Genomic DNA, 20,936 nt, shown 5'->3' on the forward strand with positions numbered 1-20,936 from the left:
CAACTTTTCAGTAAGTACTCTTTTTTGAAAAAGAGCTTTTGTCTATATATTTTTAGAGTATGTCTGTGATGAATTAATTGTGCTTATGAAATACTTGAATATTTCTGTAAATGTTGATGAGCTATTCACAGTGAATTGGCTCATGCAAGAAGAACAAGTGATGCAGATGATTAAACAGTATTTTTTTTTTTTTTTTTTTTTGCTTTATGATTTTTATTCAAAAGGCTGCCAAATGTTCTTAGGTTTTATTTAAATAGCTAAAATAATTTACCTCCCCTCTCACCCCCCCCCCCCCCCTTCTCAGAAAGTGTCTGTTGGGAATTTGTTACATATTTACTTTAATAACATGAAGAAAGAAATTACATCAGATATGCAGACTTAAAATACCCTAGATTTGGTTATCTGGGCGTTGATTGTTTGTTTTTTTTTCTATGATCTATTGTCTCAGGAGTTCGAATTTTGTTATTTTACGAAAATTGAATGACTAAGAAAATAGAGATATTTGTAATAAAAGCCTACTTTAAGCATTGTTACAAAGCCACATTTTTTAAATTGCATGAGCTGATGTGCTTAATGTTGATAAATTTTTTTACTAGAATGTTCCTAGAGGTGCTAAGTTCTAGGGGAAAAAATACTTGTTACTACGTATTTAAGTAATTCTTTAAAAAACCATTAATGATAATCAATACTATTTAATCAACATTATCAAAACAAAAAATCATATCGCATCATCATTTAATGTTCTTAACTTAGTGCAGCCTGCAGCTTAAAACGTTCTCTACTTCAACAAACAAAAGTGATAGTAATTTTAGATTACAGTTTTTTTTTTTTTTACTTTCTTTATACAAGCCAAGTTATCATTAAATTCTTTGGCGTTTTCAGAAATAAAAAAAACATCAATACTGTGTTGTGTAAAAAAAGTTTTTTATTTATTCAAAAATTAAATTATTTTAGTTAAGTAAATACATATCACTTAAGTACTTAATTGCATCACTAACCAGATAAACAGTCTAGTCTACTCTATCACGAATACTTCAAGAAATAAACATTTTTAGATTGCAAATCTACCATTTACATTTAAAATTCTGTGCCCTAAGTTCAGAAAAGATCTCATCTCATTGTATCGTTAATTAGAAACATAAGTATAGGCTTAAGAAAATGGCAACCGAGTTAACAGCAATGCCCATAATTCTGATGCTTAACCGTTAAATTTTATTTTAGATGGTGCGAACACGAAGAGGTTTACAACATTTCTAATGCTAATGACAGGTAAATTGCATTGGTATTAATTACCAGTTTGGATTAATATTTTTAAAAATTTTATACATTTTAACAACAAAATATTTGTCTCTTTTTTTCTGCTAAAGTATTGGTTTGATTAATTTTTTTTTTTTTATTTAAAGAAAGTGCTTTTTTACTGCCCGACGCTTAATAAGCTTACCACATGACTATAGTTCTTTGATCAATATGGCTTCAGGCTTTAAGTAAGTTACTTAGTTTTCTTACAGTTTTTTAAGTTTTACAAGATGTATATTACTTATATCTAATTGTTAAATGTATCAGTATTTTATATAAAATTCATTATGGGCGTTATTGATATAACGCTACGTTCTTTTTAGAGGTGTTCGAAAAGAAATGATCTAATTAATGAAATTTTCTGTGTTAGAAATTATGTTGTTTTGCCAGGCTTCTGAAATAACTTTGGTTGCCTCAGCATAGATTCCCATTCATTCTGTGATGCTTTAGCTAATTTTCATTCTGATGCAGTCAGGTTAAAGTCTGTTCTCTGCTAAAGTCAGTTCTATTCCAACTGCTCTTTTCATGTGTGTGAGACTTTTATGCATAATATACTTTGTTTTAACGAATTATATTTTTTACTCTGTTATAACGACTGTAATGCAAACTTTAATCAGTCTTGCAGTGGCCAGTTGGGAATGGTTGTAATGACTGACAAGACGCCAAGCATAAGTAACTAAAGCTTAAGGGTCCTTGATTAATTCCAAAGTGTTTCGAACAGCCAACGGCAAAGTATGAGCAAAGCAATTCAAGTCGATCCATGATGAACTTTTACTGCAGCACGAATATTAGACTGATTGTCACTGACATGAAATGAAAGCATCTGGATTTAATTCCACTCCGCCGGAGGGTGTTCAAGAGCGTTTTTAAAATACTCTGCCGTGTGGCTAACATTATATGGTTTATTTTCTAGTGTTTTTGCTCCTGAGGTATGTTTCACCGTCCATGTAAAACGGTTCTTCTCAGATTCTTTTCTAAAAAAAATTTTAAACGTTTATCTAGAGAGTAGTTTATAGCGTCGCTCCATAGCAGCCAAAAGCTGCTTAAAATCTTTGTATTTCGCAATTGTAAATGTTTGATAGACCATTACCATAAACTTCAGCACAGCATTAGTGATCTCGTTTTCACGAGCTAAACTAATTGGATTGCTCTGTTTTAAGAATGATACTATACTGAGTTGGCTTTGACTTCTCTGGATTGCCTTTTTTCAAAAACTCGAAATAAAATAAATGGCAACTAATATTGCTTTAAACTTAAAAACTGATACTCACAGTTTGAGAGTTCAGATGATAACTATTAGAAGTTTTTTAAGAGTTTTGAACATAACTATTAGAAATTATTTTTTAAACGCTATATAATCAAAACATAACGTTACATTTTCTTTTTTTTTCTTTTATTTTTTCAGATGTCCTACCACTGGTGATCACAGTCGTTTTCCATCATTGTGTCTTGTGTGTGGGGAAATGTTGTGCAGTCAATGCTACTGCTGTCAAACGAAGAACGAACATAGAGAGGAACGCTATGGATCATGCGTGATTCACTCGATCACCTGTTCTAATACTGTTGGGATTTTTTTTAGAATAAGACAGAGTGAAATTGTTCTGTTGTACAACTATAACATGGGCATGATTATTTCTTCTCCTTACTTAGATCAGTATGGCGAGGCAGATCGTGGTTTTAGGTATACATTTATACATTTAGATTGCATTTTTAGAAGTCACCTTTAGAACTTTTTTGACGAGTGATAAAAAAAGATGCTTTGAAATTATTAGTGTCGTTTCTATCGTTTTTATGTATTTAATTTTATTTCCATTTGTTATTTGCTATTTACATTTGCGTTATAGAAATTCAAATCACCTCAGATCTTTTTATTTGTTTTAAGATTTTGTTTTACAAATAAAAAAAAATACTTTTCAGACGCGGGAACCCGTTGTTCTTAAATGAAAAGCGATACGAAAGTTTGGAGAAAATATGGATAAGTCATCAAATTCCGGATACAATTGTTCGAAAAATTGAAGCTGATCGATCTTTATTGTCATATGACTGGTCGCAGTACTAGTTAATGTCGATTGTTCAATGCTTATGTTTCTTGCGAATATTAAAAATCTTAAAACTGAAGCTTTTGTAATTATGCCGCAATAAGATGTCTAAATTCGATTTTAAGAGGCAAATAACAAGATTTAAAACACCCAAGAATGTTTATGTAATGCAAACATATGTTATAGCAAACAATAGTGATTAAAAAATCGGATTGATAAGTTTTGGATGTGTTTTTTTACATCAAAGTGTTTTTTTGTTAAAACAGCTCAATTATTTACAAGTGATTGAAAGCTTGGTCACTTTTTTGTATAGCAGACTTTTACATATAGCCGATTTAAATCTTATAATTTTTGTTTTTACACACGAAAGCGAAAATCAAACACTCGATTCACCGTTAATAAAACTTACAATATATTGGCATCCATTTGTGTGGCGGGTTTTTTTTTAAGAGTTTAAGAGATTCAAATATGGACTGATAAAATAGGGAAGAAGGAAATTAAATGTTTTCGCTCATAGGGGCATAAACCTGATTGTAGCTAGAAATGGATCTTTTGTACTGTTTATATCACAGAGTGCTGTTGAAATTAGCAGATGTGTTAAAAATAATATCTAAAGTTAATCATTTCCGAGAAAGCTATTAAATTTATAGGATTTTCAACAGGGTTGGTACAGTCAGCGAGAATTCAAAATAAATTCTGTTTTGTTATTAACTGTTAATGACAAAACCTTGCAATTTCTTTTATTGGAGGAAGACTGTATAATCTATAAATACTAATCTCATTTTTTTCAATGTCAAGATTCTGAGCAATTCGAAGAATACTTTTTCTACAGGTAAATCAAAATCGTTTGAAAAGTGCACAGTAAATAATTTATAAAATTTGTTTTTCTAGAAGCGTTTTACCCTAAAAATACATCAGCAAAAACTATTAATCTATATTTAAGTTTGTAATTGTACTATAATCAAGTTAAGGTTATGAAATTCTATGGCAAAGCAGAGTTATGGTTTTGCGTACAATTCGGTACACATGCGAAATACGCACACTTTTGTAAAATATATTCCTTTTTTTTTTAAACAAGCCTTATTTTATCAAGTAGAAACGTAAGCTCTTTGGCTTTATATGAAGAAGAAGAATTGGATTTTTCATTGTACGTTTTAGGGAAAACTAAATTTACTTTTTAAGTCCTTCATAACGCTAAACAACGCTTTTTTTGTTAGTATCATAGGATAGAGATAAAACTGATTTTGAATCTTTTATAGTGATTTCAAATAAAAAATTGACCATTAAACATTGTTTTCGTATAAAGCTTATCTCAAGTACCATAAAAATGAAAACTAAAGAAGAAATTTAAGTTTTATTCCCAAGAAAAGGTTGTTCTTAACTAAATTTTTCAACAGGGTGTCATACAAAACCAACAATCAAATTTTAAAATATTACTGAACATAAACAAATCTGTAGCAAAATCTACAGTAAATAAAAGCTGGCGCAGCAGCAATAAATTTCAAAACTAATAATTAAAATTCGAACCTTGACTAGTTCTTTTTTCCATTCAACCCCAAACAGATTCAATTGGATTAAAAGCCTGTTGATCAAAATGGACAGGGTATTAGATTTATTTTATTTTCCCCCAAGCTTCGACTATACGAGCTGTGTGGGTAAAAGCCATACCTTACACATATGTGTGTAAGAGCCATGTCTTCTTAAACATAGTCTCACTAGTTTGCTTGCTGGTGGAACCATGCAGTTCTTTAGTGTCTGTGTGTTGGTTGATTCGACTTGTTTAGATATTGCACAAACCTACTCCACTAAAATTCTCCACCGTCACCTTGCAATTTATTACGACAAAGCAGTTGTTATACTTTTTAGATTTAAATATTTTAACAAAAACTTTGCTCTTCCTGTTTTTTAAATCAAAGTTAATTTCATTACTGAGAACTCCTATAGACTAAGCATTTCTCTCCTAACACTTCTTTAATCTTGTGAGCCTATCTTTAGGCGTCATTATTGGTTTTTTTAACGGCTGCAAAAACCAATTTTATTTCCGAGTAAAATCTCTTTAACTGTATTCGAAGAAACACGTTTTACACGGTTTTCGTTGAAGGATTTAGCAGGCTCACAGTAACCTTCATATTGGGTTGAACTTTACTTGAAAAAATATAAAGTTTTTCTAACGCTCCGTAGTTTCTTTAGACCCAACGGATGTTAGATTGCGACGACTTTCTGAAGTTCATAATATAATTGCTATTTCTATGTTGCTGATTCTGGAGCCATCTTCGATACCCAATATCCTTCACTTTGATTGTGCCCCTATTATTATCATTATTATTATTATTATTGTTATTGTTATTTTACACTTCCAGCATGATTTTTTTACACGCATTTAATAAAAAAATAGATTTAAAAAAAAAAAAAGCAATCAACTAGTGAGCTTGTCATTGATATTAGTTGTATAGATACTTTTTCAGTCATGCAAAACATAAGGTTTTTATCATTTTGTTGCCACGCCATTTACCTGCCATGAAAAAAAAAATAAAGCTTTTATCATCTATTACATTTTTAAGTTTTTTTAAAAAAGAATTAACAATCTTAATGTGCCTAATTTTTTTTCTCTCCAGCCTTTTAAATCTTTTATGTAAGTTTATAAGTTTTTTTTTTTTTTTTAAACCACTGCGTCTTTTATGTAAGTTTTTTCGAAGTTATTCGCTTATGACGAAGTTGTAACTTAAAGAAATTAAATTACCACAGACCGTTACTCAATTAAATTTGGCAATCAGACAAATTGATTTTGAGAAAATTTTGAAGGCTGATGTCGTTTATTACATCATGAATATATGTCATAGGTTTGTAAGTCTTCTCTTGAGGTTGTCATTTCTGCCCAAGGAGGTCACATGGAACAATTCTTTTTAAGAATAGCTCTCGAACAACGTTTGTTTAACAAACTGTTTAATCTCCTTTTTATCAAACAATGTTATGAAATTTGAATACAAATATGGTAGAAAAAATAAAATGAAGTTAAAAAAATTAGCACATCTTCACTTCTTTTCTTATATTTGAGTTTAGAAAATTCTCTTGTAAGATATTCTAATTTATTCTAAGTATCAACATCAAATCTGTACATGTAGGATAAAAGTAAAATGTAAATAACAGTAAAATGTAACATGTAGGATAACAGTAAAATGTAAATAACAGTAAAATGTAACATGTAGGATAACAGTAAAATGTAACGAAGTTATTTTGAACAGCGAAGAAAACTCAATTGTTAAATTCTTGAATTAAATGGAGAAATTACTCTCTTCAGGATTTGTTATTAAATCAACTACACGGAAAAGAGATCTTATTATAAGACTTTGTCCCTGCTTGTTGATCGTCGACGCGCAGTCAATTAATCGAAGGAAATTAGTTAAGCAACATAATCTCAAGAAATTTATCTTGAATTAAATTTAGATACAAAATGAAGATTATATTAGGAGAGTTACACTAATACACCCATAACAATAACGAAATGAACAAGAATAACAACAATGATATCTAAAATAATATTAGCAATAGAAACAATGTTAAAAGTTAAAAAACGCAGGCTGTTGAAAGGAAGCAGTTGAATTTTTATCATTTTTATAAAAAAAAAATGCATTAACATAACAAAGTTGAAAAAAACGAAACAAATTTTGTTAAATAAAATTTTATAAAATGAATACAAAACTCAATGAACTTTTTAATGTTGATTTTATAGGACAGCAATACAGACAAATAGGTACAAATAAATGAATATCAAATTGGTATATGCTTATTATTTTCAAAACTTTACTACAAACATTATGTATTATCTTATATAATAATTTATATAATTAGGATTTCAAATAATAAACTATTATGATCTCTTACTATAAACCTTTTATAATTAAAATGAAGAGGAAGAATTTTAAAAAAATTTTCACATGACCGAATACATTTCAAGGTAGCACCATTCACATTACATAGCATAATCAAAAAAGTTGTAATGATTTTTAAATAAGAAATAGAAGCATTTCAAGATGATGAGCTGTTTTGATGTTTAGGATTTTAGATGTATTGATTGCATTATCTATTGATGTGGTGTGTGCAAGTGTGATCACACACCATTCCTAGCTAGGCCTCAGAAAAGCAATATAAATCTATGACAGGCTACAACTTGTAACATCACAAAATTAAACCAACCATATCAAAAGCTTTTGGAGCAATGTAAATTGCAGAGTATCCAATCAGAGTGTATGTGATAAAAAGATATGGAATAGTAAATATTTCATTGGCTTTTCTGTCTGTAGATTTAATATTTTCTGATTTCATAAAGTTAAAAAAACCATGAATAAGGGCTTTCAAACAAATTTTGATAGGAACTATGATAGCTACTCCAATTATAAATCGAGATGCCCCGAATAAAATCCAAGGTATAAATCCACTGGAGAACATTGCTATTGGAGCATTTTTGTAAGGCTCAGGTAATGGTACTTGATCAATGTAATAGATATTCCATGCAGCTAAAGTGCAACCACAACCAGTGCAAATGATTCTTGCAGTATCATTACGTGTTTCCATGCATTGTGTAGGGAAAACATAAATCATAAGCATTGGAATTAATAAAATAATTATCCAAGCATTACTGGATGCAAGAAACATCTCTAATGTGATATCTAGATAAGGCAGCCATAATGCAGTTACAAATGATGCAACAGAAAGCCCAGCAACAATATCCTTGAAAAAAGAAAATTATGTTTAGTGTTAAAACCTTTAATGGGAATTTAGCTGATATACTTTTGTGATAAGAGTTTGAGCATATTTGAAGGAAAAAATGGTGAGATATTTTCAGTTAAAAATTAGCAACCTGCTTTAAATCTATTAATTTATAAATTCTAGAACAAATAAGTTAGCTATAATTAGTTTTACAAGATTTTACATATTCTTAAATTATTATCTAAGCATATTCTCTAATTATTCCTCAGTAAATTGAAATATTTAGAACCATAATTATGACTTTCTTCATTAGTCATCTCAATGCCCAAAATCTAATTCCTACTAATGGCAATCACTTTGCTATTGCAAAGAACCTATGTTCTTAAGAAGGTTTTTTTTTTTTTTATTTCTATAAGTAATAAATTTACTCTAAAATAAAAATTCTTCATAAATGCTCCACATGGAGATGGCACAAAAAAAAACCTTCTTTGCTGTGTTTTGTTGAATAATCATAAAATGTTAAATTACTATATGATATGACAATGGTTCTGAGGATTCTTTAACTTTTTCAATTAAAGAAATACCTGTTAGCTCTTATACTAAAAAAAAGTTATACATCATACAAAATACAATTATAAACAACATTTCCTATAAAAAGAATAAAACACATTGTTAGGTTTTGTATGTAAGATTAGTTAAGAAAAAAAAGAAAAAAAGTTATATACTTGAAAACTGTGCATTCCACGATAAACCCTGCTGAAACAAACAAGACTTGTCCACACAATGAAAAATAATACACCATATACCAGTTCATACTACAATAAAATAATCAAAAATGCAACACAAATTCTTAAATAAGAAATCATAAGTTTTAACAATAAATTACTTTTTTTATAAATACAAAAAAAAGTCTATATTTTTTATAAGAGTAGAAAAACTTTAAATGTAGAAAAACTTTCTATTTTTATGATATGAGCAGAAATCTTCCCAAGTATTAACACTCTACACACAATATAGATTGTAAGAAAAAAATAACATACAACTTCAACAATCATATGTTAAAAATATTCAAATAAATATGAACGTATATATATATATATATATATATATATATATATATATATATATATATATATATATATATATATATATATATATATATATATATATATATATATAAGAATATATTTTAACAATTTAGTTGTCATACCTGAAAACGACCATAACTAAAGTAGACTAAAGAAAATGGTATGACAGCGCCTGCTATTGCATGTGTTGATGGCATGCCATATTCACTTTCATATATTTTTTCAAGTCGTATTACAGGAGGTGATTCAGGACGCGGCCAGCAAAGTATATCTTTTATTCCTTGACCAGCATACATACAGAAGACCCATAATAGTATTAATCTTCTACAGATATATTCATCAATATTCCATGACACAAATGGCAAAAATGTTATGTAGAAGGCTTCATTACCTAATTCAGAGCCTATTTGGAACAATTTGTGAATGAAAGGATTATAATCATAAGCATCCTCATCGGATGTAACAAAAGAATCCTCATGTTTGTCATTCTTATCTTTGAAATCGTTATCGTTTTCTAAATTATGGCGACTATAAACTTTAGATTTTCTTGTTAAACCACAGCTTTTCTGAAACCAGACTACTCTGTCTACATTACCCATCTGATTTAAATTTTTGAAAGCACTAACTTAGATGAGTAACAGGAGGATCAATGTAGGTTTGAGCCTAGTAGAAAATGTGCGCTGTGTCCTTCATTCAAGCGGAATTCGATTTATTAAAAAACCGTTTAACGTAATAAATTGTAAAAAATGAACGTTTTAATTAACAATATCTAACCATAAATGTATCGCCTTAGAATTTAATTAGAAAACACCAACAACAACAAAATTTACTATCTTTTTATTTTTGTTCTGCCATTGAAATAAAAACACTCTTCAATTCTGTGATAAACTGCTCTATACTTTCGTCATAGAAACGAGATTCAAAAATGGTATATACAGATTCAATAAAAGTTGTATATTGTATTGCAACATTTTATCAAATTTTAAGCAAAAATCACAGGAGCGCCATCTGCGGTGTTGTTTAACACAACATCCTAATTAATGGAGATCTGTGACATTTGAATTACGAAAATTACTCTGCGTAAACTTGTAGACAAATAATATAATCGATCAATTTAAAATCAGTCGAATTTGCTTATAATGCTTTTGGTTTTATTTTTAATTCACGATAATAAGATAAAGTTAATAACTATGTATTATAGTGTTAAACACAATGTTGATTATTCTTTCAAGATTATACTCTTCAAAGTTTTAACGTAACATGGACGGCATTGCTAAAAAGTAATTTCACTTACAATTGCAGCTTAAATTTGCATCAACTTTAAAAGCCTATGGTAATGGTACTTAAGTCTAGAAAAATGAAAGAAAACGCTGTTTTAGCAAAAAGGCTAATTTATAAGGTCCTGTCTAGGATAGCTTGTGAAATGCATAAGAAAAAAGATCGAGATGTCATAGGCAACCATCAGAAGGGTCAACCATGACCTTTGAGCTAAGTCACGATCCAGAGCATTAGATTAGTATCTTGCTACAACTCTAAAGGTCTCCATGCTCAAAAGATGTAAATGAATAAATCGTTTTTAAAAAAAGTTGATGCAAAATGTTTGTGTTTTTATGATGATAAAAACTATAGAAAAGTCTCACAACGGAGGAAACCAATCAAATTTATCCACGAAGCCTCCTAAGTACGTCTGAGAATAAATCAGAAGTATTGGTTACATCATAAACCCTAGCTAGATCATGATGTTTGAACTGGTTACATCTGATCGGGAAAAAAATCCCTCCAGTCTAAAGTTAACTCAAAGGCTTGAAAGCTAGGCATCCAAAAATTGGGACTTTTGGATGCATAATTTATCTGCGAAGCGAAACAAAAGATTCTCTGGAAAACTTGTTTGTTTTTTGTTTAACATATGCGTATGTTAAGCATAATATATGCATATCTTGAGTATAGCATTGGTATATACAGTTTTGGGTAAGATTTAAAATCATGATTTAAATCATGAACAGTGATTTTTTTTGAAAGCATGTTTTGCATAACTTGATTTTGAATTTGAATTTGAAACCTTATTGTGATTTTGAAACCTTAAAACCTTAGTGATTTTGGAACCTTAAAATCATATTTAAATCATTTTCTTTAGACTTTAAAATTTTCTTTTAATTGTACCAAAATTTCGCGTAAATTAACGTTTATTTCTCTACAAGTTTATCTACAAGTTTCTCTACAACTTTAACGTTTATTTCTCTACTTATCTAATCCATGTTGTTTTTGTTATTTGTATTGTTTACATCTAAATTATGTTACATGATGGCCGATGATAAAACTTACCGGTTATTCTTGATGGAACTTTCTTCAAAATAATTCTAGAAAAAGACAATTCTTTGGTCAACTGTTACTTGCATCAGCAATGAGCTATTAAAAGCCAGAAATGCAAGTAGCACTTTTTTGCGACACTGAGGGTTTGTAGTACTATTATTCGTATTTCTCTTAAATGTGATATTGGATGAGAAGTTTTATGGTGAAAGTAAAGATACAGAGAATGGTTTTTTTTATACCCAGATTGAACACACGTCATTGGTCAACAAATTTGAGACAAAAAATAGAAGTCTAGCAGCAACAGCAAACAACAGAACAAACGAGTTAAATTAACAATTTGATTGTAGATTGTATTTATGATTCCATATGACCATTAAGTCTGATGAAAAACGTGCATTTGTGGCACTTGTAGGGGGCGTGGTCCCGGGAGCTAAAGTAATGTCACAAAAAACCTTAACTGACAAAATCAATGCAAAAATGATGGAGTGCTAGGCATTGTAAGAGAAGGTGATTTTTTAGTTTTTCGGAAAAGTGTTTGGATATGTTTGGTTATGTTAGGGTGTTTGGTTGCCCTCAGTTTTAAGTAAGTGTGCATGTGTGGTTCGTGTATGTTTTGCGCGTGTATGGCTCGTCTATGGTTCTTGTTATGGTAGACTTCTCGCCCTATGACACTTTAAACCTACGTAAAGCTTATCAACAAAATCTTAATACAGTTAATAACAATATAATAATCCCTCGATCGAAATATAAATGAAATGATAATAATACTTACTAATGGTCCTTCTCGTTTCAATAAATATTCTTAAACATTTAATTCAAATATATTGTTTTAATGTTAACAAATACAGATAATAATATGTAATCAAAAGTCTCTCAAAAAGATATTTCACGTACCTTGCTAATTGAACTATTACCATTTTTTCAGTGAAGTTGCAATTGAATTTCTGGTATTGCGAAAACGGTTTTAAACTTTAGTGGTGTGATTGATTTATTTTCCATGCAACAGTACATGTTTGTCCACCTGGTGTTTTGGGTGTTTCGCACGTTTCTTCGATTGAATAAATTTGATGTTTAAATGGAATAAAACTTACAGATTATGTTTATAATTTCTTTCTTTTTCCCTCCTCAAAATGCAATATGCAGGATCTTAAAACTGAAAGATAAGTTGCAGTTGCAGTTGCACTGCAACTATATGCAGCACATGCACTGCAACTGCCAATGTTTATCAGAAATGAAATTGATTTTTTGATGGAAATCAAAACTGGGATAGAACCATTAGCTGAGAAACTAGATCAATTGTGAGGTGATAAGGATTGCTCCTATGATATGTTATTGCCTTAGGGACATTGTTGTTTAAGGCATTATATACAAAAAATGTAAATAGAAGGCAGCATGTTACTGTTTGGTGCACTGGTAATTTAACCATTGTCAAGTTTTAAAAAAAGGCTAGAGCAGTTTTTTATCTTGAACATCACTGAAAATCGTATTAGAGAAGCAGTGATGGCTGCAGTGTTACACCCAGGTTTTAAGTTGTAGTGGGTAGAGTCAACTTCTGTGATAGTTTACTTAGCTTTTGGTTCTGTAACAACATTATCAAACTTTTTGAACAAGTTATCTGAACAAGAAGGAGATACCAGTTGTTAGCGATAATAACCTTACTTACGGCAACACACTAGCAGCTATACTTATTTACAACCCCATACAGATTTAGGTACCACCTATGTAATGATAACTGACTATTGATGCTCTATACTCATTAATCATGAACTGATAACTTTGATTAACTTTATGTTGTTATTCCAGATCCAGTCCTACTTGTCGGGCATAAATCGTACCATGATACACCACCTCAAAAGTAATGTGGTAACATAGTGAAGAAGATATTCATCAGATACAATACAGCATCTTCATCAGATAAAATACATTCATCAGATAAAATGCATATTCCTTCGTCAGCAGCTATGAAGCTTTTTAGGATTGCAGCCCTACTTGAAATACCCAGACGAAACAGACTATCTGACACGATGTTCGGAATGTTGACCCTGATAAAACTAAATAAAGGCTTAAATTAACTACTATTTGTTCAAAAATTGAAAAAATTGGTCTCTTTAACTCTTCATAACTCTTCATAACTCTTCATAACTCTTCATAACTCTTCATAACTCTTCATAACTCTTCATAACTCTTCATAACTCTTCACTTTCGTTTGATGTTAGTTTGATTTTTTGCTAAATGAGAGTTAATGATGTGCATTGAGTTTATATATAAAAACAGTTTATTATTCAATACAAACAATTGAAGCAACGATTTTAGAATTTTTAAATCATGTATTTTGATTTCAAATTATTAAAAAAAAAAGGATTTTACCCAGCAGTGTGTATTTGTTAACTACAGTACACGCATATACTAGTATCACATATGTAAGATAACATATATCGCATGTAAAATGAAGCCATAAAATGAAGAAAACTTACATTTAGAAAGTGACTTTTAATAGTTTATTTTGTAACTCTAAATAAGTTCCTTCATACAAAACACATTTAAACAAATTATATGTTAAAAACTTTCACAATCTTGGCCTCTTTCTTCGAGAAAAACTTTAGTGATGGTTTTGATCAGCTTTGTGTATCTATTTGAAGGCTACAGGGGAAGACCCACAGCCGTCCACTTTTTCTACTTTTAAGAAAAATGAAATTTGTGTTTAAAGACTTCAGTAGTCTTTAATGTTAACCATATTTAAACACAACGATGGTATCTAATAACTGTGGTTTTCCCTAGGGTACTATCAGCAGTAATAAGTAAGCTCCAAAACATGATGAAAAAGACACAGTTTCGAAAATTTGTAAAAGTTGGATGTTCGTGGTTTTTCCCAAATAAACTTTGTTTTCTGTTTGATTGCAACCTTATAAAAATATATTCTCTTATTTACACAACTGCTATTATATTTTTAAATGTAATAGTAACATGGCCTACTTTACACACGGACGGATATGTTGAATAAATAGGCCGAAAAATAGAAGGCAAGGCTGCGTATTCACTAAACTTTCTGAAGTCAAAATTTAACATAAATTTAGCGTAAGTTATTTAACATAAACTTGGAATAAATTATGCAAAGTCGTATTCATCAAACTTGCGTAAATTTTTTCTTAAGTTTAGTAAATGCAATTTTTTTTCGTAACATTATGTAAATGCTGCGAAATGTCGGTGAATACGAAAAAAATAAAAAATTAGCTTATTATTTGCATAACCTTAGCTGAGCTACGCAAGATGTACGCAAGTTTAGTAAGATACACTCAGGATTTTTGAGGAAATAAAAAAGCAATTACCTCTGCAAAATTGTTTTCAATTAAAAATGGTGTCACCGCTTTCGAAGTTTAGCATTTGCCTTAAATCGCTTATTGATGACCCCGGCTTTTACCCATACTCAACTTATCTTCATTTTGCCTCTACTTTTACTCGTAAGTTAAGGCTTAACATTAAATTTTCTTTTTTATATGGCAACCGTGATAAAAATAAACTTTCAACTTGATATTATTGAAGCATACTTGATAAGGAAATCAAGAGTTTTAAATAAATATATTTTTAATATAAATAATTTTAGCTGCTTTAGAATATATTGTATTACATAATTAGTAAAAGTCTTGCTTAATACATTCCGTAATATTTATAAAAGATATTTTAGAGAATAATTCAAAAATCTAAAACAATGTGGCGTCTAATAACACAGGTCAATAAATTTCAACTTTTTTTAATCTTCAGAAATATGTGTACTTTCGTATAGCATTTTTCCCGCTGATTTCAAATTTGTCTTTTTTTTTTTTTTTTTTTTTTCTCTATCAATTAAAGTTTTGAAGATATTTATGCTTTTAATTTTCATATCAGTTTTAGCATTATATCAGTATGTAAAAAAATATTATGTATAAAAAATAACTAATGAAAAATGTTTATTTACATCTTACAATTAAAATAATATTTACTCAAATTAAACAAAGTTATGCATAAAGAATTAAAATTTATATTTTTCTCAGTTGGAACTTGGGCATTTTAAAATTGGTCATCTTTCAAAACTTCTCGAATTTGTGGGCCTACAAAAATTCCTTCATTTAGCTTTGCTGCGCAAACTTTTAGAAAATTTAAAGCACGATACTAATAGTCTGCAGATTCTTTTTTTCCCATTCCATTTTTTTCCTTTCCCAAAGACTTTAGTTAAGCAAAGCCTAATATGAAGAGGGGGCAAATACATTTTTTGTAGATCAACTTGGACGCTGGTTTCTCCAGGAACATAGGTTGCTCTAAGCTACCAGTCAGTTTTTGAATAATGTTGTTCATCTCTTCTGTGCCATAGACAAAAAAAGCAGAAGCGTCTTGTAAATCCAGGCTGCATTCCCATCAGCATTCCAATAACTTTGAGGTTGAAATTTTATTGAAGGCAATTAAATACGAAAGGTACAGTAAAGTTGTAGCTTTTATTTTTTAATTGCCTTCATTAAAATTTCCATAATTTTATAAGTTTCATTTAAATGAACTGAATGTGTAACAGGTATAGAAGGCAATATATTACCATCATACAGTAAAACTGTTTTGAGACTCCTTTGGGAAGAATCAATAAAAAGACGTCATTCAAAAGTATTGAACTGTTGGCCCATTGAAGAAAAGAGTCCCGGAATATCATGACAGAAGCACAAAGTTTCTTTTTATGTATTATGATATCTTGACATCTCGCTGTAGTCTGTTGTTTTCTTTTAATCTGGATGCAAGAAATTCCGACTTTTTTTTAGACAGATTTAGGTTTCTAATGAGGTCATTTAACTTCATTTGATTGAACAGTTTTGGTTCTAAATCAGTGCGAGTGTAGTTGTACTTTGGATTGTTTGATGTTTTGCTGGTCTTCTAGCTGAATCCAAATTAGGGTACTGTATTGATTGTTTATTCTTACCAAAAATACCGGAGATGTTTACAATTGAAAAATGGCTCCCTCAAAATCATTAGAGCACCAAATGGCATGGAGGATTCTTTTTTTTAACCAATCTTGCAATCCAGTTGAACAAACTGAACACACATAATATGTTGTATGGTTTATCCTGATTCCCTAAATGACATACGAAGTAGATTCCATACAGCTTCTTTGTGTTAGTTGTTTTTTGCTCTTTGCTGAGGTTTGGAAGTAAATTGACCGTAAATGTAGCAGAATCTGTCTAGGTTATTTTTGGATTTACGGATCATCTTGATGAATTTTCGTTCTTCTCCTATTAAGTTTAAAAGGAAAACTGAAATAAAGTAATATTTTATCAATCTGCAAGTCCGAAGAACAATAAACATTATTAATAAAATATTGGTAATACAAACTCTTTATGAAAATAAGAAATATTTAATAATTCAAAAAAATTAGTTGATAAAAAAAAAAAATAAAAAAAATAGGTTTGAAATCATAGAAGAAATGAAATAAGAGAGATAAAAAAATTGGTAATTTTAAAATTAAACATAAAATTATTTCTAAAGAAAGTTCTTCGTTGACCAGTGTAATTAAACGCAGTAGGATTCTCACAAGCATGATAGGATTAGCACAACTTAGAAGAAAGTTAAGTAGCGCTAAATGGTTTATTGTCAGTGGCTATAAAGCATAAAAATTTAGAAGGCAGGGGAGGGGGTGAAGAGGAGAAGAGGGGGAAAAAAAAGGGGGCAGGGGGGGGAGAAAGTTGAATAGTGCCAAATGGTTAATGTCGAACTTGCTTCAAATTTTAGAAAAGTGAATCTAGTTCTCTTTTTGCAAGTAAAGCTGTTTTTAGTTTCTTAAAAGATACTAATTTAGAAGAAAAATGGATTAAATTTCTAAAGAGAAAAAATTGCAAACGAATTAAGGATTCAGGTTATATGTATGAATCACTTTGATTATGGAAAATGGAAAATATAGAAAACGAGTTACTTTAAAACATGAACACCCTGATCTATTCATATATTCTGAAGAAGTTTGCATTTCATCTTTTGTCTAAAGTTTCTAACTTTCGTAAACAACTAACTAAGCGATATTCTACCATTCCAGATGAGATTCATTCATTTCAAGAAATGAATAAAATAAGAAAACATTAATATGCTTCATTAAACTAACTCTGCAAGTGGATTTAGTTTTCAAAGATATGAAAATTTTGTATCATCATATCGCTTGTTTTTTTCAGACTCCATTTATCGAATCAGTTTGAAGTGTTGATAACAATTTGCACTACATTATAAAAGTTTTCCACTTCCACTTCCACTTCGTCATTGGTTTATGTACACACACACACTCGCGCGTGCACGCACGCACATACGCAAAAAGACAGACACACATTAGACCGATCCAAATTACTGTGTTCGAGTTTTTTTGTTTTTAACAACAATTTGGATGATAATTGCCCTATTTTTCTATACATGAGTGGAGCCCTTAATCAAAAAATAAGATAGCTTCTGTAAAATTTAGAGGTGATGCAAAGTTGAACAACTTTAATGATAAGGGGAACAGTTGACGAGCAAGCTAGTGCCTGCCTTTAACGATTGGATAATTGGCATCCTAAAGACAAAATATGTGGGATTGTGTTTGATAAAATAAACTCAAACACTGGCTTGAAATCAGAAGCTCAATTATTGAGAAGCTCTCAAGAAAGACCTTGTGTAGATTCTTTCCGGCGTATTTGTATCCAGATAACTTGTAATTTTGAATAAACCTGATGTAAGCTTATTTTAAAAATTTCAAAAAGAATGCCCAACTTTTGACCAAAGCAAATATGACGCTGCTGATGAAACACTCTTCAGTGGGTTCATAACTAATCTCTGTGATAAAATGGTTACAAATTGTAAAAAAACCAACGCCAAGACCATGGTGAGCTTCTACTATTGTGCCTCATATTATTTTTGATTGCACAAAAGAGAAAGTGCAAACTGGAGCACTTGGAGCCTTGTAGCACGCCAGGTAGATGGCAAAGGAAATCTATTCCATCAAAATCTTTCTTTTCAAAAAATTATTTAGAGAGAAAGGTTTTGACAGACATAAGTATGATTGATGCCCTAGTTTATGGGAAATTTTAGCATGAAGCTTTCTTGAAAGAAAGAGCCCTATATAATGGCTTGAGACGGTTGAGATTATACCTGTAATAATGATAGCTGTGGTGTTTTTTAGAATATTTGGTTGTCTTGGCTTTTTCAAGGCCATATTCACTTTGTTCATCGTGAAGCTCAAAAAGTAACAACCAATCGAAATGTGAGAAGACCAGTTGACAATCGGTTAAAACACTATTGAAACCATGAAACATGGGGCTGGCAAAGGCTTGTTGGTTTGGGATGCTTTTTAGGGTTTTCTGGATTGGGACCTCTCTATCATATAAAAGTTATCATGGACAAATACACAAACAATTCAGTTCTGGAGAATCAGATACCTTTTGTAGATAAAAATATACCTCTACTGTGGGCATTCGAACAGGATAATGATCTTCATTAAATCATGTTTTGACATAAATTTAATTGCTATAATATATTGGTCTATATGACTTTCTGGCCTAAATACTATTGAGAATTTATGGAAATCCTTGATGATAAAGTACATTTGTATGGTAGATTCAGAAATTGTATCAGGAACCTCAAACTGTCTGGTCACAAATAAAATAAGTTTAAATGGACAAACCTATCGAGTCTGACCTTTATAAATGTACTGAGGTTGTTAACAATAATGGAAATGCTATTTGTTACCTGATGATGCCATCAGCTACTTGATGATGCTTTTGAATATATGTTTTCTTAGCTTTAGTGAATAGTGCAAGGTTCCTCTGTAAAGTCATGGTCCCTCTGTAAATCATTTACTTGTTTTAATACTAAATTACAAAATGGTTGGTTGTGTATAACTTCAAAATGAATAAAATCATTTCCTTAAGTTTAACTTTGGAAGTTTCTTCACTAAAATACAATATTAGAGTCTGACTTGCTGCTGTCAGCCACCTCAAGTGTGACAAGGGACCAGGATCTTGTATAACCAAATTCCTTTTACAATTTACTCTTGAAGTCAATTGCTGGAAGTCTTTCATGACTACTTAGCTTTCACAGATTGTCTTTCTGAAAGATATTAGACCGGTTTATTTACTATCTAGTATTAAAACAGATGCTGGAACAGAAGTTAATTGAAATAGAGATGGCAAAATACCGATTGTAACAGTTTCCCCAATATATTTCAAATCAAAAAATCAGTCTAAAATAATTTCTTTTTAAATATTTAATCTTTTATTCAATAACGAAAACAAAAATAGCAAAAAAACAAAAATGAAAATTAATTTTTACTTAGAAATTTTTTCATAATTTAATGAATTTTGAAGGCAAAGCGTCACTGGATTTGATGATTTAAATATTTATTAAACATATTTTTCTGTGCTTCTAATTCATAAGAATTTGAGCGATTACATTCGTGAAGATACTAATTTTAAAATGTTCAAGGTTATCATAAAATAGGTTGACTGTTCCGTATTTTGGCTAACTTAAAGCATAAGCTCGTCAATAATAATATAAATCGATGTTTGTTTTTTTGCACCATGCAAGATTTTTTGTCTACCAAATATGCAACTTTTTTACGGTATTTAATTTTAAATTTTTTTTTCGGTCCATCCTAATTAACATATTATTGTTAAGTACTTAAACGATTCTTGGTTTTTTATAAATAGATGCATTTTAAAGTACTCTGGGTACTAGAGCAAAGAAGTACATAAGTTTGTTCATAAAAACGACCTAATCGGCCCGTGTTATTCAGACTAAGGTGCTATAATCATCTCAACATTTACAGTGCTTCCAGAAAGTATTAGCGCACTCATATTTTTTTTACCTATGTGAACTTCAAATGAGTGCAATTCAAAAGCAATAAAAGGCTGATTGATAATTGTTTTTTAACTTATAAAATAAAGCAGAATTACAAATTGTCAAATATATAAAAGATATTTTTTTATTATTATCTTGAATTTAATATTAAAAAAAGTGTGCAAAAATATTAGCGCACTTACAGTTTTTCAAAGATTCTAAGAAAGTTTAATATTTTATGTGACTACCTTTGTTTTTAAGGCATGCCAAGACTCTACGCGGCATAGAATCATATAAATTTTCTGATTAATTCTTGTGACACGGTATTCCACAACTCTTGCATTTGCGTTTTGAGCTGCACCAAGTTAGTGGGCTTGCTTCTTTGTAATTTGCAGTTCATCCAACTCCAAAGATTCTCAATAGGATCTAAATGTGTGGCAAGGAGCGTTATCTTGTTGAAATTGCCAGGTGGAGTCAGCCTTGAAAACGTCCATTGATGGCTTTAAATAATCTTCTAATATCTCTCTATATCGATGTTGTTTAAGGCGATCAGTGTAATATGCGCCAGTCTATTGCTAGATCCAGCAATGCAGCCCCAAATGCCAATTTAACCTCCTCCTCCTTGAACTCTTGACATGATAAAACGAGGATTATACTTTTCGTTTTTGTATCTCCTCACGACAACCCTTTT

At 30.2% G+C, this 20,936-nt stretch overlaps 2 protein-coding genes and 1 long non-coding RNA gene across 3 annotated transcripts in view; 1 reads left to right on the forward strand and 2 right to left on the reverse strand.

Annotated features, from left to right (window-relative positions):
- The window catches only part of LOC145183060 (E3 ubiquitin-protein ligase UBR2-like), a 40,681-nt gene extending 37,127 nt beyond the window's left edge, over positions 1 to 3,554 (forward strand). Inside the window, exons 43-47 of the mRNA XM_090083670.1 lie at positions 57 to 177; positions 1,222 to 1,269; positions 1,404 to 1,484; positions 2,702 to 2,977; positions 3,214 to 3,554. Of these exons, the coding sequence (XP_089939796.1) occupies positions 57 to 177; positions 1,222 to 1,269; positions 1,404 to 1,484; positions 2,702 to 2,977; positions 3,214 to 3,355 (668 nt within the window). The 3' untranslated portion in view covers positions 3,356 to 3,554. The remainder of the gene's footprint in view (positions 1 to 56; positions 178 to 1,221; positions 1,270 to 1,403; positions 1,485 to 2,701; positions 2,978 to 3,213) is intronic.
- Positions 3,555 to 6,745: 3,191 nt separating this feature from the next.
- Positions 6,746 to 10,208, reverse strand: LOC145182996 (sphingosine-1-phosphate phosphatase 2-like). The gene is made up of 3 exons (XM_090083678.1): positions 9,253 to 10,208; positions 8,768 to 8,857; positions 6,746 to 8,063 (listed from the first exon to the last, which is right to left on the reverse strand). The coding sequence occupies exons 1-3, from the start codon at positions 9,727 to 9,729 to the stop codon at positions 7,512 to 7,514; spliced, it is 1,119 nt and encodes a 372-aa protein (XP_089939804.1). The 5' UTR covers positions 9,730 to 10,208; the 3' UTR covers positions 6,746 to 7,511.
- Positions 10,209 to 11,389: 1,181 nt separating this feature from the next.
- On the reverse strand, positions 11,390 to 14,362 carry LOC149889970 (uncharacterized). The gene is made up of 2 exons (XR_016451385.1): positions 13,915 to 14,362; positions 11,390 to 13,668 (listed from the first exon to the last, which is right to left on the reverse strand). It is a non-coding gene; the product is annotated as an uncharacterized LOC149889970 (long non-coding RNA).
- Positions 14,363 to 20,936: the final 6,574 nt, after the last annotated feature.

Source organism: Hydra viridissima, unplaced genomic scaffold, assembly GCF_058129835.1.
Source record: "Hydra viridissima isolate aposymbiotic clone 2 unplaced genomic scaffold, HvirCarnegie_v1 scaffold_4, whole genome shotgun sequence".
NCBI lineage: Eukaryota > Metazoa > Cnidaria > Hydrozoa > Anthoathecata > Hydridae > Hydra > Hydra viridissima.